This window comes from Nicotiana sylvestris, chromosome 10 (genome assembly GCF_000393655.2).
Source record: "Nicotiana sylvestris chromosome 10, ASM39365v2, whole genome shotgun sequence".
Lineage (NCBI taxonomy): Eukaryota > Viridiplantae > Streptophyta > Magnoliopsida > Solanales > Solanaceae > Nicotiana > Nicotiana sylvestris.
The window spans coordinates 60,134,429-60,150,662 of NC_091066.1; the positions used below are offsets into that span (position 1 = coordinate 60,134,429).

At 33.8% G+C, this 16,234-nt stretch overlaps 1 protein-coding gene, 1 long non-coding RNA gene and 1 pseudogene across 5 annotated transcripts; all 3 read left to right on the plus strand.

Moving 5' to 3' along the window:
- The first annotated feature begins 1,506 nt into the window (after window positions 1–1,506).
- On the plus strand, window positions 1,507–4,061 carry LOC104225452 (purine permease 3-like; annotated as a pseudogene).
- A 2,201-nt stretch (window positions 4,062–6,262) lies between these two features.
- Window positions 6,263–13,595, plus strand: LOC104225451 (uncharacterized). Of its 4 annotated transcripts, XR_710603.2 has the most exons (6): window positions 6,263–6,494; window positions 9,810–10,015; window positions 10,096–10,179; window positions 10,260–10,358; window positions 10,436–10,767; window positions 13,386–13,595. It is a non-coding gene; the product is annotated as an uncharacterized lncRNA (long non-coding RNA). The 4 variants fall into 4 exon arrangements; XR_710598.2 differs by having other exon boundaries at window positions 10,436–13,595; XR_710600.2 differs by lacking the exon at window positions 6,263–6,494 and adding an exon at window positions 6,551–6,603 and having other exon boundaries at window positions 10,436–13,595.
- A 1,454-nt stretch (window positions 13,596–15,049) lies between these two features.
- LOC138879406 (uncharacterized) lies at window positions 15,050–15,781 on the plus strand. Its single transcript, XM_070159016.1, has one exon. The coding sequence runs from the start codon at window positions 15,050–15,052 to the stop codon at window positions 15,779–15,781; it is 732 nt and encodes a 243-aa protein (XP_070015117.1).
- The last annotated feature ends 453 nt before the right edge of the window (window positions 15,782–16,234 follow it).

Sequence of the window (16,234 nt, forward strand, 5' to 3'; positions counted from 1 at the left end):
CATTGCCATCATTACTACACTTCCATACACTTGTACTGTTTTTCTTATCTATTCAAGTAGGGTCTTGACCTGACCTCGTCACTACTCTGCCGAGGTTAGGCTTGGTACTTATTGGGTACCATTGTGGTGTACTCATGCTATGCTTCTGCACATCTTTTTATGCAGATCCAGGTATCTCCTACCAGCCCAGGTATTAGCGAGAGCTCAGTTGCGTAGACTTCAAGGTATATATACCGGCATCCGCAGGCCTCAGAGTCCCCATCTTCCTAGACTACTCTATTTTCATTATCCTTTAATAGACATTGGTGAATAGGATTATTAGGTACTACTATTTAATTGAGGGAGTTATTTGAGAGTTATTTGTCATTTCAGTTATATTTCGCATGTTTGTTTAGGCTTACCTAGTTTTAGAGACTAGACGCTACCACGATATCCTGCAGAAGGAAATTTAGGTCGTGAAATTTGCGCAATTAGATAGTCTACTAGGATTTGGGTCTCCTTGGATGGGATTATATTTGCTAGCAAAATTGTCGAAATCACACAGTATTGTTCTAGAGACGCCTAGTTAATATGGGATAGGTGCTCGACTTCCATGAATATACACATACTGATAGACATTATGTGAGTGACCAAGGACTCGTACCAAATATTAAGAGTTTCTGTTGAATGAAAAGAGCTTACTCAGCAGCATGTAGTGAACATTGCTGATCAGCTCAGTCTTTGACTGTCTAGTGTCTTTTAGCACATGAATCAAAATAAATAAATAAATAATAATAATAAAACCAAGACGCCATCCATTTTTTATTTTCTTTTCTTAATTTTTTTTTTTAAATCGTGTTGTAAACATGTCCCACATTTATTTGTGGCAATTGAATCATTGAATTTTAAATTGGACAGGTGTTGCACATTTAAAAGTGCATATATGCGAAACGGAGGGGATCCTCACTGGAGAGGTCTGAATTCTTTATTTGGGTTCGAGACACGCTTTCATATAAGAAAAAAACTGTTATTCATATCTATTCAATTCTAACAAAGTTAATTAAAACCCACGCTAGCTGACGTATGGGTGGCATTCATGTTTTTCTCTTCACAAGTGGAAATGCAAAATTCTACAGATTCCACTCATAATTATTCAATTCTTACCTAATACCCACGTTTGCCCCATGCATCCTTGTTAATTTTAATCAACTTTTTTTCTCTTCACAAGTGCGAATGCAAAATTATAGGCAAGGACTATTTACACAGCACAGTCCATTGCTTTTCCTAATAATTCAAAGCTGACAAAATATAATCATTGCTTTTATATTTTTATATTAACATATCATTTCCCTTGTGAATCATAAGAAAATTACTAGTACTGCAATTAATATATTCATGAGAAAGCCTTCTTAAACTGGGCCACTCCATGTCGTGAAGCAAATCGTGAAGATGTACTAACATTTCTCAATTATAAATACATCTCATCACTGCAAGAGGTTCAATAATCCAAAACTTTGCACCATTCAGACTGAGCAGCAGAATAGTCCAACTTAGCATCCAAATCTCTTGAAAAAAAAGTATGGAACATCAAGGATTAAGCACCACTATGAGGAGAATCCTTCTACCGATTAACTGTCTAATATTTGCTGTTGGTATCTGTGGTGGTCCTCTAATGATGCGTCTATATTATGTCGAGGGAGGTTCAAGAGTATGGTTTAGAGTTGGTTACAAACTGCCGAATGGCCACTCACCCTTATACCTCTTGCTATCTTATACTTCTATCATTGAAAAACCGAAGGCTCTAATGCCAAGTTTTACTTTATAACACCCCGAATTTTCATTGCATCATTCGTCATTGGCATTGTTACTGGTGTTGATGATTTTCTCTATTCGTGGGGCGGGTCAAAACTTCCCGTGTCGACCTCTTCACTTCTTCTTGCGGCGCAACTTGCCTTCACGGCGGTAGGTGCTTTCTTCATAGTGAAGCTGAAGTTCACACCCTACTCTATCAACGCAGTTGTTCTATTGACAGTTGGTGATGTTTTATTGGGTGTTCGATCTAATGATGATCGGCCAGAGGGTGTGACAAGTAAAGCATATATTCTTGGTTTTATGATGACACTTGTGGCAGCAGTTTTATATGGAGTTATTTTGCCTTGTATTGAGTTGATTTACTTGAAAGCAAAACAAGTTATTACTGCTACGTTGGTGTTGGAGATTCAGATGGTCATGTGTTTTGGTGCTACTGCCTTTTGCACTGTAGGAATTAGGGGTGTACATGGATCGGGTTGGTTCGATTTTTATCAAAACCAAATCAAACCAACTATATCAGTTTGGATTGGTTCGGTTTTGTCGGGTTTTTCGGGTTTTCGGGTTTTTTTTGTTACATGAATATTATTTCAATCTTACTTTGTTAAAATCATAGATAAAGCTTTGATAAGTGAATATATGTTTAGTAAATATGGAAAAAATTGACAAACATATGATCTATTAAAATACTCTAATGGAAGAATTTTTTTAGTAACACATGATAGTTATTTTCTTATTCGTCTAACAATAATTTTTCGTTAATTTACACTTTCAAAGTTAATACATGAGAGGATCCCAAATATTTCTACATTTTCTAAAGAAAATTCACTATAAGGTATTAAAAATATAAATAAAATGTATATATTTATATGTCGGTTTGGTTCGGGTTATTTTACTCAATACCAAACCAAGTCAAACCAAACCTAATCGGGTTTTTAATCGGTTTGGTTTGGCTTTTCGGTTTGGTGCGATTTTCCGGTTCGGTTTGAACACCCCTAGTAGGAATGATTGTTAATAACGACATTAAGGTAATTTTTCTTCCCCTATAGCTCATTTTTACCCAAGCATCTTATAATTCACTCTGTCGCATTTTATTTTTTACATTTTTATATTTTTATATTTATTGATAACATGGTAAAAGAGGAATTGACATGTTATTAATTACTAGTTAGAAATGCAAAAGAAATTTACGGTGGAAGGGTGAATAATTTAAGTCTTTTCTATATTTAATCTGTCCCAATAAAATAATACATTGTTATAATTGAAAGTGTTTATGTTTAAACTACAAATATTATAAAATATGTATAAGACCCAAATTTCATTAATTTATTTTTCATTTTTAAATTTCGTGTCGAGACACAAATTATGTCACATAAATCGAAAAAGAGATGGTAATATATATTTCTCGTTTGGTGTTAATTACCATTAGATCCCTAAGGCTTTCAAATGACCCGTCTATCAACTTCTCATTAGGTGATGATCTATTGGCGTTCACCAACGATCAAAAGTCCATCTTTTCGGATTTCTTATTTCATTTCCATCTTCACAAGAGGGAACAAAATCATGTAAAGAGTTGTGACTTGTGAGTTTGACTTTAGCAGTAGGAACCCTAAATTATTCGTATCCTAATTTCTGAACTCTTGACATGGTATAGACTTTTTTATATTGGAATACATCTATATCGTGGGTTTGGGTTGACTGAAGACATTTTGCGTGCATGATGCATTATATTAAATTTGGATATATCAAAAGTATATGTAAGCTAGAGTAATACCCTGGATTCGAATAGATTTACCTTAATGTTTTGTGTCATATATACTTTCAAGGTTTCAATTATATCTTAGCTATAGACGATCTTTTTAAAGAGCAACGATTAAGAAATTGATTAAAATTTGTAGGCTATACCAAGGGAGGCAAAACAATTTAACCTTGGAAAAGCTAGATATTATACAGTAGTAGTATGGACTACCATTGTTTGGCAGTGCTTCTTTTGTGGGTGTCATTGAAGTCATTTATTGTTCTTCTTCTTTAATGTCTGGGGTTATGACCGCAGTTTTACTTCCTGTTACTGAGGTATTAGCTGTAGTTTTCTTTAAAGAAAATTTTCAGGTGAAAAAGGCCTTGCGTTTTTCCTTTTTCTTTGGGGTTTCGTCTCATACTTTTATGGAAAGTTCAGACAAACAAAGAAGCAGAAGAACAAAAGTCCAAAAACTAAGATGACAACGATGCATACCGAGTCTGTTGGATTTACTATTTATGTCATGGCTATATAGATAAAGAGTTTTTGTTTTTTGCAGAAAATAATGTACGTTATTTTGTGAAATACGTATTCATTAATGATGAAACGAGAAATTTATTCAACAGAGCACTTTTCTTTTATTTTCAATATCTCTTCCATCTTAAAAAGCAATATCTAAAACCCAAATTGTTTAATTTCACTCCATTTTTCTCTTCACAAGTGGAAAATGGTTTCAGGAAAAGTGGAAATGCAAATTTCTCCGCCAACCAGTAGTATGGATATGGCTATTTACATGGCGCAAGTCATGGTTGGGGTACTATTCTAGTAAGGAAAATAGTATTTTTGTTCTATGTATTGTCACTTAATTATGATTTATTATTATATAACTTAGAAATTTTGACCAATTAACATAAATGTGTGATTTTAGTCCCTACATTGACAGTAGTTTAACGATGTTAGTCTCCGCAAAGGGTAATTTTTGCCTTCTGAGTTCTGACACTGTATCCTTTTTATCCCCTCCTCTACAAAGTGCATTCCGTTGAAGTTTTTATCGTTAACAAGCTCTGGCAAATTAATGTTTTTTAGTTGGGTGAATTATCTTTCAACGAGACAAAAATATATTTGGTAATGCTTCTTTGTGGATATTGTTGGAGTCGATTACATGCTCTTCTTCTTTGATATCTCGAGTTATAATCGTTGTTTTACTTCCTACTACATAGGTATTTAATTTTCTTTAGAAAAAAATTAAGATGAAAAGGGTCTTCTTCTTTTTGTTTCGGAGAGTTTAGGTAAATAAAGAAGCAAAAGAATAGAAGTCCAAAAACTAAAATGACAATGACGCACGCTAATAGCCTGTTAGGCCAAGCTGCAAAAATCAGCTTATTTTGAGAAGTGTTTTTTTTTTAAAAAGTGCTTTTCTCAAAAGTACTTTTGGTGAGAAGCAGTTTGTGTTTGACTAATTAGTTTGAAAAACACTTCTGAGCAGCAATTAGTATTTGGCCAAGCTTTAAAAAACTGCTTCTAAGTGTATTTTTCTCAAAAGTGCTTTTGGAGAGAAGTTACTTTTTTCTGGTTCTTCAAAACTGCTTCTGCTTCTCCTTAAAAACATTTTTTTCCTTTCCAAAAGCTTGGTCAAACACCTCAATTTTTGCCCTAAAGTGCTTGACAAAAAAAAAAGCACTTTTGGCCCAAACAGGCTATAAGTCTGTTTAATTTACTGTTCGTGGTTATAAGGATAAACAATTTTTAATTTTTGATACAAAATAATCTACGTCATTTTCTTTTTGTTGCTACTTTCATTATGTTTGTGAAAGAATCTCGTTCTTTGAAATTTCTGTTGTTGCTCTTAAATCTGCGATACAACACTTAGAAATATTTGTAGTTGCCAGTAACTTTTCATTTAGCATGTCCAATTGACTAATTCTAACATTACAATTCATGTACGCAATAAGAAAGTGACGCGGAAGCTCTCATATATATTTCATGACTAGTGGATATGCCCGCGCTCCGCGCGGTGTATTTATCAATTTTTAACTCACAACTATTAATAATTTGTATTCAGTTCTATGTCAAATCTTGAAAAAGTTTGGTTGTTGCTATTTCAATATTTCCATCACCCAAAGTAACTATTATTAAGCAATCTCTTTTAGAAGTTATTTCATCATATGTAAAAATGTAGCTTCAAAAAAATATCATATTTTAGTATCGGTGAATACTATATTCAGCACTGAATACATATGCAAGGACGTACAGAATACTTACTCACAATTTTTTCTTTATAGACCAAAAGAAATAGGCACTATGTCCATAGATTAGACATGAAAAGATACAATTAGCACTAAATATATGAGACAGGAAACAATATTATTTCTTTGATCATCATCCCAAATACACGACAAAATAGACATAGTTAGAACCACATCAATAGCAGTCATGACTATGAAATGGTGCAAAGAGATATCCTAATACATGGATAAAATATAGATAATTCATACCTTTAGTTTGGAGTTCTATATATCACTACAAGAAATTTGATTTTTAGCGTCCACTTCTTAACGAAGGGAATAAAGTCTGGTGGTTATAAATGTGTACTTATAGCAACCAAATTTTTTTCGGTCGTTGAAATTAATTATTAGCTCAATATTAACGAGAGGATAATATTAGGCCCTTAAAATATAACAATGCCCGTCGTTATTAATTAATAAAAATAAAAATTGGCGCTAACTTTTCCCTCTTTTTTTCCGACCCACGGCTGGATCCGCCAACCTCCCCCAAAAAAGAAGGAAAAAACCCTGAGACTTCTGTGAACATTTATTTCGTAAACCTGAAACTGTAATTTCTCCTGCAACGGGCGAAGTAAACTTCAGCGAAATTACTGGGGCTCAGACGTCAATATCATCGTATTAGAGAAATTGCTGGTCACCTCCATTGACAATAACTGCTCATCTTCGAGTTTCTTCTAATCAAGGTAAGGTTCGAAATTGTACCCTTTTTATGTTAATTTTAGTTTAGATGAAACCCCAGTTCTAAACCATGGTTGTTCAAATTCAATTATTATAAAGTTTTGAACAGAAAAAGTGAGTGAAAAGCTAGGGTTTTAAGGGCAAAATTTATTCTCTGCTTTTAGGTTTTCTCTTTGATTTTCTGTTCACGTTTCAAATTCCAGAAAAAAATTACAGAAAGAGATATACAAAGATTTAAGTGATCTTCTCTGATTTTCGGCTATTCCTCCTCTGATTTTGAGTTAAGTTTCTTTCATATACATAGATGTAAACAAAAAATATATATATTTTTTAGTTTTTGACCTGTTGATCTTCGTTCATGGATCTTGCTTGAGCTTGGTTGGTGTTTTGCGGGTTCGGACGTGACTGTTCGAGGACGAAATTCATGGTTCCGAGTTCAATTAGTTGCTTTTTTCCTCCCTTGAATTTTGGAGTCAAAATCTGTGTAGTTGCTGATTATTCAATTGCTATTAAATAATCATCTGGACTGATTGATCGTCTCGGTGATTGGTAACCGGTTGAATGCTAAAACTGAGAAAAGTGCAAGTTAGAAAGTGAGGAAGTCTATGATATCCATGTTTTGGTTTTTCAATATGTTTTTAATGCCTAGTTGGTGTTTTTTGCAGTGTGTTATTGAGTAAGAGAACTTTAGGTCTCATGTTAAACTTGACTACAACATCTCTGCTTTCCACTATTTATCTATATACTTCCTTTAAGTAATATACAAAGTGAATAATCACATATAGTGTAATATCTATCCTTGTTTTATGTACCAAACTCCAAAGCAAAATCCAATATGTACTTCACTGAATAGAAAGTGCTTGCCATTGCAAGTGTTATCTTACCATTTCCTGAAGATCCCCTCTAGTCTCGTTCTTTGCTATACAAGACTTGTTTTGATTAACCGTGATGTTTTCTACTAGAATTAGAAGTGCGGGCCTTCTATAATAGCATTTAGTTTCCTTCAAGAGTTCCTTTTCTTCTCAAAGATCTATCCTAATAAGTCTCATGCAATTGCTCTTGTTTCCTTAATCTTTCATGTGTTCCATTTTATATTTAGTTAGTGTTTAATGTACTTATATTTTCTATGATGCTGGTTAAGAATCTTCCATCACCATTGAGATAAATATATTTTAAAAAAGGAATGTCTGGTCCTGCTTATTTTCAATAAATGAACTTTCTGCGATGGAACTATTTTTGGCTCCTGTGAAAAACCTTTTCCTTAATAAGAAAGTTTGGCTGGCATTCTGAGTATGCGTAGTGCCTTCAATGGCAGTAGATTAGGTTCCCAAATCCTAAGGCCCTGCTGCCTCATTTCAGTTGGAAATATTGCTTTGTAATTGCAATATACTAGAAGTCTATCTTTATGTTTTTATTCCTCCTGTCCTGGCCTTATGACAAGTAAAAGTTGAGTCTGGTACTGTATACATTGGTTTCCTAGTAATGAGTTCTATCACTCCCTTTCTATTTTATCTAACTAATTGTGAATCGAGCTTCAAAATGAGCCGTTTAAGGGTAAGCCGGGTTTGGGGTATAAATTGTTTGGTTAGATAATTGATTTCTTTACGAATCCATTCACTTAAAAGTAAGTAAAGCTTTCTTGTTGATTCTCTAGATTTGTTTTTGAGTTTCCTTTAAGAGAATATCTTGATAATGAATTAGTTGGAAAGTCTTTGTTCACTAAAACAGTATGTTGTTGGATTTCGCTTTTGATTAGAGCCGTATTGTTGTTTGTATTCATTCTCGAATACAGAGCTTCCTTCTTACACTTGGAGAACTCATGAGGTAAGATATTTGCTGTTTGGTCTTCGTTATGTCATATTGGGTATCACTTTATTAAAATTATTTGGATGTGCTAGTGATGCTAAGTGTTTTGGAGACTTCGGTCAAGTAGTAAGACTGACACTTTCAAGTAAGTAATAGAGCTCGTAAGATCAATCAAATAGTAAGAGCTCAAGGTGATGTAACTGGTAGTGAATATTTGAAGGAATATGGATATCAACAGTGCGAAGTTTTCAAGATTTCATGTGTTGAAGATTTAAAGTCATGTTTAAACTGATACATGCAAGGTCCGCAGCCATAGTCTTGCTCTATGCTTATCAAGGCATTCCAGTTTGTTGGGATTATTTTAGTTTTATTTGTTTAAGGACTATTTGGAGACATTGTTGGCAGGTCTCTCCTTACTCCACTCATTTTCTCTTGTAGAAGCTAAATTTGATTTTGGCTCCAGATATACTATTTTTAATATAGCTTGTGGGGTAAAATTAACTGACATAGTTGATTTGCAATATTGAAACTTAAATTCACATCCTAATTAGGATAAACTCTTCAAACACCCCCAGAGTTTCTCTAGCTTGGATTAGCACATGTCAGATTCAAACTAGTTGCCTTGTATTAGTTTGTTGTAATTTAGTACCATCTTGGTGTCTTTTAATAAAATCTTACCTTATTATAAAAAAAAAAAAAACACATGTTAAATTCATACTGTAATTTGATGCTGCCTTGTGTACGTATTCTGTTCCCATAATACCTCGACCTGCCGATGCAGCAGAAACTAAGCATCTGGTGAATGGACACATTCTTTAAGGTCAGTAAATGACAGTAGTTTTTACTTAAGAGGATTGGAAATGGCTTTTTGAATGAGAGCTAGGGAGCATGGGAGAGAGTTTTCTGCTCCATTGTTTCCTCATTATTGACATCAAATTCTCCATTTAACTTGTCTCTGATTGGACAGTAGCTTGATGTGGTTTAGCAACATAATTTGTATCTTAGATTTTCTGTTTTATGCTCATATTAATAATTATTTTGACACAAGAGTTGTTTTCTGATTAGCTGTATAAGTCTCGTTGAAAAATACCACTAACTTTGCTTTACTCAATTTATTTTCCGGCCTGCAACTGTTTGTTACAAGTTGTATAGCTAAAAATGGCTATAAGTCATAGCTAGGACCTCTGCCTATGCTTTCCATTTCATTCGGATGAATCTTTATATCACTGTGCATCTATCTGATCACACATTTGACAGATGAAGCACTGGTGTCAATTTGGCAAATCACCAAGTATATTTATGCATAAGCATACTTCCTTTGCCTGTTAAATAGAACTAAATATAGACTCATGGTCACTTCACTTTTTTCTTTTAAGAATCTACCCTATCTATCAATTAGAACTCGTATAACCTTTATAAGCTTTATCATCTCTTTTGATACACAGAGTTAAATTTTTATATTTCTAGTTTATAAGATAAGTTTCATATTTAATGATACTTGTGAAATATTGTAGGACAAATTTGACAGTGATGACGTAAATGATCAACGAGATCATGTCCTGAAACATATGAGAAAGTTATGGAACAATTGGAGAGGATCGATGCACAAGAATATTAAGTCTAAGTCATTCCGTTTTGCTCTAAAAGATGTGCCAAAGGGGTAGACAAGAGTGATTGGGAATGGCTGGTCAAGGAGCATTTTCTTACTGAAAAATTTAAGGTATGATTTTATAGCTATTTATTAACATCGTGTTATATTAAGTGGTTGACCACAATTTTGTCGGTATGTTGTTAATTTAGGAGACAAGTACAAGAAACTCGTTCAATAGGTCAATGCCTCATCGTATGGGTAGTAAGCCAATTAGGGAGATCATTTATTAATTGGTGAGTAAATCTTATAATTCTATTAAGAAACCTCATCTTTGTTACAAAGATTTCTTTGACTTGTTTATTTGAATGTGAAGGGAGGTAAAGATGGCAATCCACCAGATGTGGCAACTAATTTTTTTTAGACTCGTAAGAAGAACAACAAGCTTGTCGAACCTGAAACCAATAAGAAATATGTATGTTTATTGATTCAATTTACATTATTTATTTACTGTATTGTATTATGTTAATTAAATTATTTTTTATTTTACAGGCTAAAATCAAAGAAGTGGTGCAATCTGAATCGTCTCTTACAAATATTGAGGTTGTAGAAAGGTGCTTCGGACCTCAACAAAAGAGTCATGTAGTTGGATTTGGTGGTGGAATAACTCCTAAGGAGTTGAAAGGTGGCAACTCCTCTAAAGCTGCATTGTTGGAAAAGCTGAATGCTACTGAAAAAGAAAATAAATCACTAAAAGGACGCCCGAAAAGGTTAGAGAGTAAATATGATGAGCTAGGGAGTAAATACGCACAGCTTGCAAAGATAGTGTTTGATCAGCCTTCATCACCATCTTCAAGTGATCAATATAATGAATCATTTAACAGGTTAGTAGATTAAAAATCCTATTTTACTCTGTGATGAAAATATTGCAATGTTCATGTGAATTTTTTTCTTTATGTCATTAAGGTTTATGAATAAACAAAAATATAGTCAAATGAATTTAAGCAAGAATGAAGTTTCAAATATTATGTACATGTTTAGGAAGATAATCTTAAAAATATAAAATGCAATTTGAGAAAATTGCTAGCTTTCTCTTTTGCCTTTTTTTAGTTTGCATTGCAGCCTAATGCTTTTGAAGTCCTCTCTAAAACTGAGAAACAAGATTTACTCTATACTTGCTCTGTTGAACTGAGTAAAGCTTAAAGTTCAGTCAAGGTTTTGACGTACTTAGCAAAGTGTGGATTTAATAGATCATTCTAAATGATATGAATGAACATACTACCACAATAGATCATTCTAATACTGCCATATGGAATTCAATGGCTAGCACTTGATTTTACAAGTTGATAATACTCCTGTTTGTGATTAAATTCCTAGCTGAAAATATAGGAGCTATTATGCACTGAATTTTAGACCAAAGATGCTTCATTTTAGACATGAGTAGTGTAAGTAAATTGAGGAAACGTAGTGGAAGGGACTAGAAAAATTGACTATTTGTTGTCTAATGCATATTATGTGTTATCCAATTTATCTGCTTATGCTCTATCTAGGAGGTCGTGGTATTGTTGTTTATTTTCTGATTTGCTTTTGTTCTATGATTCTCTTATCAACTCTACTAATTCTATGTATAGTATAGGTATACCCAGGCTAAGCCCGGGCCCAATGGCTATTTAGTATTTGTAGTATTTGATTCTCAAATAATGCTATCTCTAGTTTTACAATAAGTGTCTTTAAGAAGAAAAGACTTTCCAAAGCATTTATTGTTACGATTTTGCTAAATACAGTTAAATATATGTATAGCAACATCCTCATATAAAAATTCATTCACTATAAAAGCCAAAAAAAATATTTGGAACTAATTTTTATGTTATATTTTACCTTTCTATAACAGTTTTTTACCTATAAAAACAACATCCATCTTTATAGCAGTACACTCTTTGTAAAATTACTCTTGCTTCAGTGATTTGCTGAAAAATTTTGCTACTTTTTATTTTTGGTTAGAACATGGTGCTGAAGTACTGAAGAGAAATTATTTTTTAAATGTAAAATCACGAGTAGAATCCTTGCTGTGAAGGAAGAAAAAACAAAGACCAGCTTGCTTTTAAAATTTATTCCTAATTCATATTTTAAATAGTTTTGAAAGGTTATATAACTTGAGAATTTTAAGATAGGAAGAAGTTAATTTCTTTTATATAAAAAAGGCAAATTTTGAGAGCACATGTGCCCAAAAAAGGGTGAAGCTGACACATATCTATCTCCAAGAGAGGTGTCATTTACTTTGACATCAACACCTTAATGCTTTTTGGACATTGAAAAGAGGATAGATTTACGAAAGTACAACAAAGCATTTATTGTAAAAAGTTGCAAAAGAAGGGGCAAAATAAGACTTTAAAAAAAGGCAAATCAACACGTTCGCAGTACAAGAATGCAATGGGAGTTATAGATAAGAATCCTGTTTTTTCAGTACACAATCGAAAGTCAAAATATTTTCACCACAAGATGCAACACAGGTCAGCAAGCAGAACATGAAATTCCAAAATTAACATCGGGATAAATGAAATTCCAAGAGGCATACACGACGACGGGGAGGTGCTTGGCTTTCCTTTATGTATAATAGTAATATGTTATATCTTCAGCTCCGCCTAACTTTTTACCATCACGAAAAAGAATAAATATAATACTTTAATATCAATATACATAAGACTGACGTATGATGGGATGTTGAAGAGATTCGCCAGAACAACCATGACATTGAAATACACAATTTTTCTGGCACATCTGCATTTACATGCAAATGATTAAGTAGGCGTTTGGCCTTAATCTGTTATTTTCATTTTTTTGTGAAAAGTTTTTGACTTTATTACTGTTTGTAAATGAAACTGAAATCCAGCGATGTTCAGATTTTGAACATTGTAAATGCAACAACATGGAGATAGCTCTATAAGAGAAATAATCAAAACTCCCTGGGGCAACAACAGTTGCTTAGTTTCCTTTAATTCGATTACCCGGCGCCGTTAAAAGAATGAATCGATTTAGGAATCCAATTGCACATAAAGTTAGTAATAACTGGACATGCCTCTTTTCCTATTGTTGTTTTGTCTGCACAAGAAAATGCGCAGGCTCCCACTTTGCTGCATAACCAAATTTAGATGTGATGCACTTCCTATGTACCCCTGTCAGTTTCCTGTTGCTGCCTTCTAGTGACATCTCACAATCCATCTCGAGCACTCCATAAGTTGATCTTCCGAGTAACTAGTATGCCACTCGCATATCTTACTCCAGTGCTGGACACCGTAGAGTGTGGTCTGAGCTGTATAGATTGCTGCAGCAGCTATGAATGACGGCGGAAACTTGAGCATTTCTGATCTTTGTAGTTTTTTTACTTCCTCGTTTATGGACATTAGTGTAGGCTTTAATGTATCTGATCTTTCTTCTTTAGTTGTTTATTTTTTGCTACTAAACTGGCATAAATTTGTTAATTTGACCGATCAAAAATTTGAAGTCCAAAGAACCTATCCTTGAAGAAAGTGGAGATCAAGTTGAAGTACAAGAGATTTTTGGTTTGTCAGAGATGGTTTAAAGACATTGTCTTATGTACATATTTATGTTGCAATTTTACTTTTTCTCTTTTTAGGAATTGTTAAAAATGATGTCTTACAATTTGGATCGATTTATGGTAAATATGATACTTTAGTTCTTTGTATTAACAAGATATTGGTTTATTCTCCAATGTTGTTGGCCGTGTATGAAAGCTTATAAATAATAATAATTGTTATTCATGTAATTTAAATTTTTGTAATTATATTTATTACATTTTCATATTAGCAAAGAAATATGTGGTCATTAGACCTCTTTAACGATAGGTTTCTCAAACAGATAAACGACCATTAATGAAGGAAATTTTGGCTGTTGAGAGTAATTATATAGTTAAGGAAGGGAATATCGGTCGTTAAAAGCACTTGGATTGACTTAATTAGTTGTTGTAACTAAAGACTTTTAACGACCGGATAACAAGTTAGCGAGGGGAAAATTCTATCGCTAAAAAGCATGTATAACGACCGAAGATTATGCCGTCGCTACAGAACCTTTAACGACTGAATTGTAAATCGGTCGTTAATTTTTAACGTCGGAGCTTTTAACGACCGGTGACGACCGGATTTTTTCCGGTCGTTATTAACTTTTAACGACCAGAATTGGATTTTTAACGACCAGATTTCCCCTCGCTAAAGGCCTATTTTCCTGTAGTATAATCTATAGGGATTCTGCATAGTAACCTTGAAGGAAGATGAGAAAAGCATAGAAATGAAAAGCTTTCCCTTAAAGATGAGGCCGAAACCTCACCTTTATTAGAATGGTCGTGAATACAACACGATGATTCCTAAATACTGGATGGAAACTAAAAAAAGTTACAACAAAACTATTTCTTGAACCTCAATATTCATCATTGTGAAACACTATTTATCAATAAAACTAAGAAAGAAAGCTAAGGCAATCAGTGTTTTAATTTCTAGAAGGCAATCAGATCCTTCTAAGCTACTAATGAAAATGATAGTAACTGCTAGATTTTTCTATCTATTAAGAGGAATGTTGAAGTGCTGCAATGACAGCTGGAAACTAAGGCTATCTGTTAGGTGACAAGCAATGATTGTAGCTTATTGGTAGTTAGTTGCTAATGGTTAGTTATAACGGAATTAGGAAGGTTGTTAGTGATAATTAAATGGAGATAGTTAGTTGTAAATATATATACACATGTATATATCATAAAAGGATTGACTTCATTTTGTAATGAGATCTGTTTTCTCTCAATACACAGAAATTACAACTGACCCAGAAGCTTCCACTCACAATCCTCATTTTCTTTCTTCTTAGTCGAGCTTAACCACTAGTCAATAATGGTGGATTTAACATGGTATCAGAACTAAGAGAATCGATCGGAGCTGTGAAAATCTAGCTTTAAGAGTTGTTCTGTGGAATTGTTGAGAAAATTTTTCGATTGTTCTTCGTCTTCTTCAAAATTCCCAATTTTTGAGCAGACCGATAATGGCTGAGATGAACATTGACAATCCGCGACATCCATTGTATCTACAACCTTCAGATGCGCCGGGAAATGTGATAATTTTCGTTCGTTTGACTGGGAGCGAGAATTATTCGGTCTGAAGAAGAGCAATGAAGATTGCATTGAGAGCTAAGAGAAAACTAGGGTTCATAGATGGTACATGCACCAAGGATCAATTCACTGCTGATCTAGGCGAGGACTGGGAACGTGTTAATGCTACAGTTTTGACTTGGATTATGAATACTATCTCGCCGGAGCTGGTGAACGTGATAGTATATGCCAGCAATGCTCATGAAGTTTGGACTGATTTGCAGGATCGTTTTGACAAGATCAATGGATCAAGGATCTATAATCTTCAACGAGAAATTGCTACAATCTCCCAAGGTACTTCCAGTATCTCTGCTTATCATTATAGACTTAATCTATTGTGGGATGAGTATAGTGCACTTATTCCAACTCTGCCTGTGATTCCTGAAACAAGAGAATTCATAACACATTTAGAACAACAGAAATTTTTTCAATTTTTGATGGGATTAAACGATAGCTTTAGTGCCATTAAAAGTCAGATGCTGCTCATGTCACCATTACCAAGTGTGAGTCGTGCTTATGCTATGTTGATTAATGAAGAGAATCAAAGGAAGGTCCATATGACCAATACACCTATGAATGAGGTGAATGATTCTACTGCCTTAATGAGTTCAAGAGATAATTCACAGAAGTTCAAAAGGTATGGAAATCTATATTGTGAGTATTGCAGAACCAAGGGTCACACTAAGGATACTTGTTACAAATTGGTGGGCTATCCACCTGGTTTAAAGGGAAAGAAGAAGCAGGAATATTGACAAGCTAATGCAACCATAAGTGATGGATTTCATGCCAAGGATGATGTGTTCCAAGCCACCACAACTGTAGATTCTAATGTGGCAAGACAAGGAATGCACAACTACTTCACTGATGAGCAGTACAACCAGATAATAAAGCTATTGAATATGGACAAAGGAGAAGAATTTGCAGCTAATATGGCAGGTAATACTGATTCTCAACTGACTCAAACGTGTGATACTCCTTGGATCATTGATACTGGAGCAACAAACCACATGACTTCAAATATTAACCTGCTGAATGACATAACTAAGTTGTCTAACACCAAAAGAGGTAATGTTCATCTGCCAAATGGTAAAATAGTACCAGTTATGTACCAAGGAAAGTGTAAAATCACAGGTGGTGAATCAATTCAGAATGTTTTGTATGTGCCTGACTTCAAGTACAACTTACTATCAGTCTCAAAATTGACT

What these genes read in the sequence shown, in the direction of transcription:
- LOC138879406 (XM_070159016.1), top strand. Translation starts at nt 15,050, where the DNA reads ATGAAGATTGCATTGAGAGCTAAGAGAAAACTAGGGTTCATAGATGGT.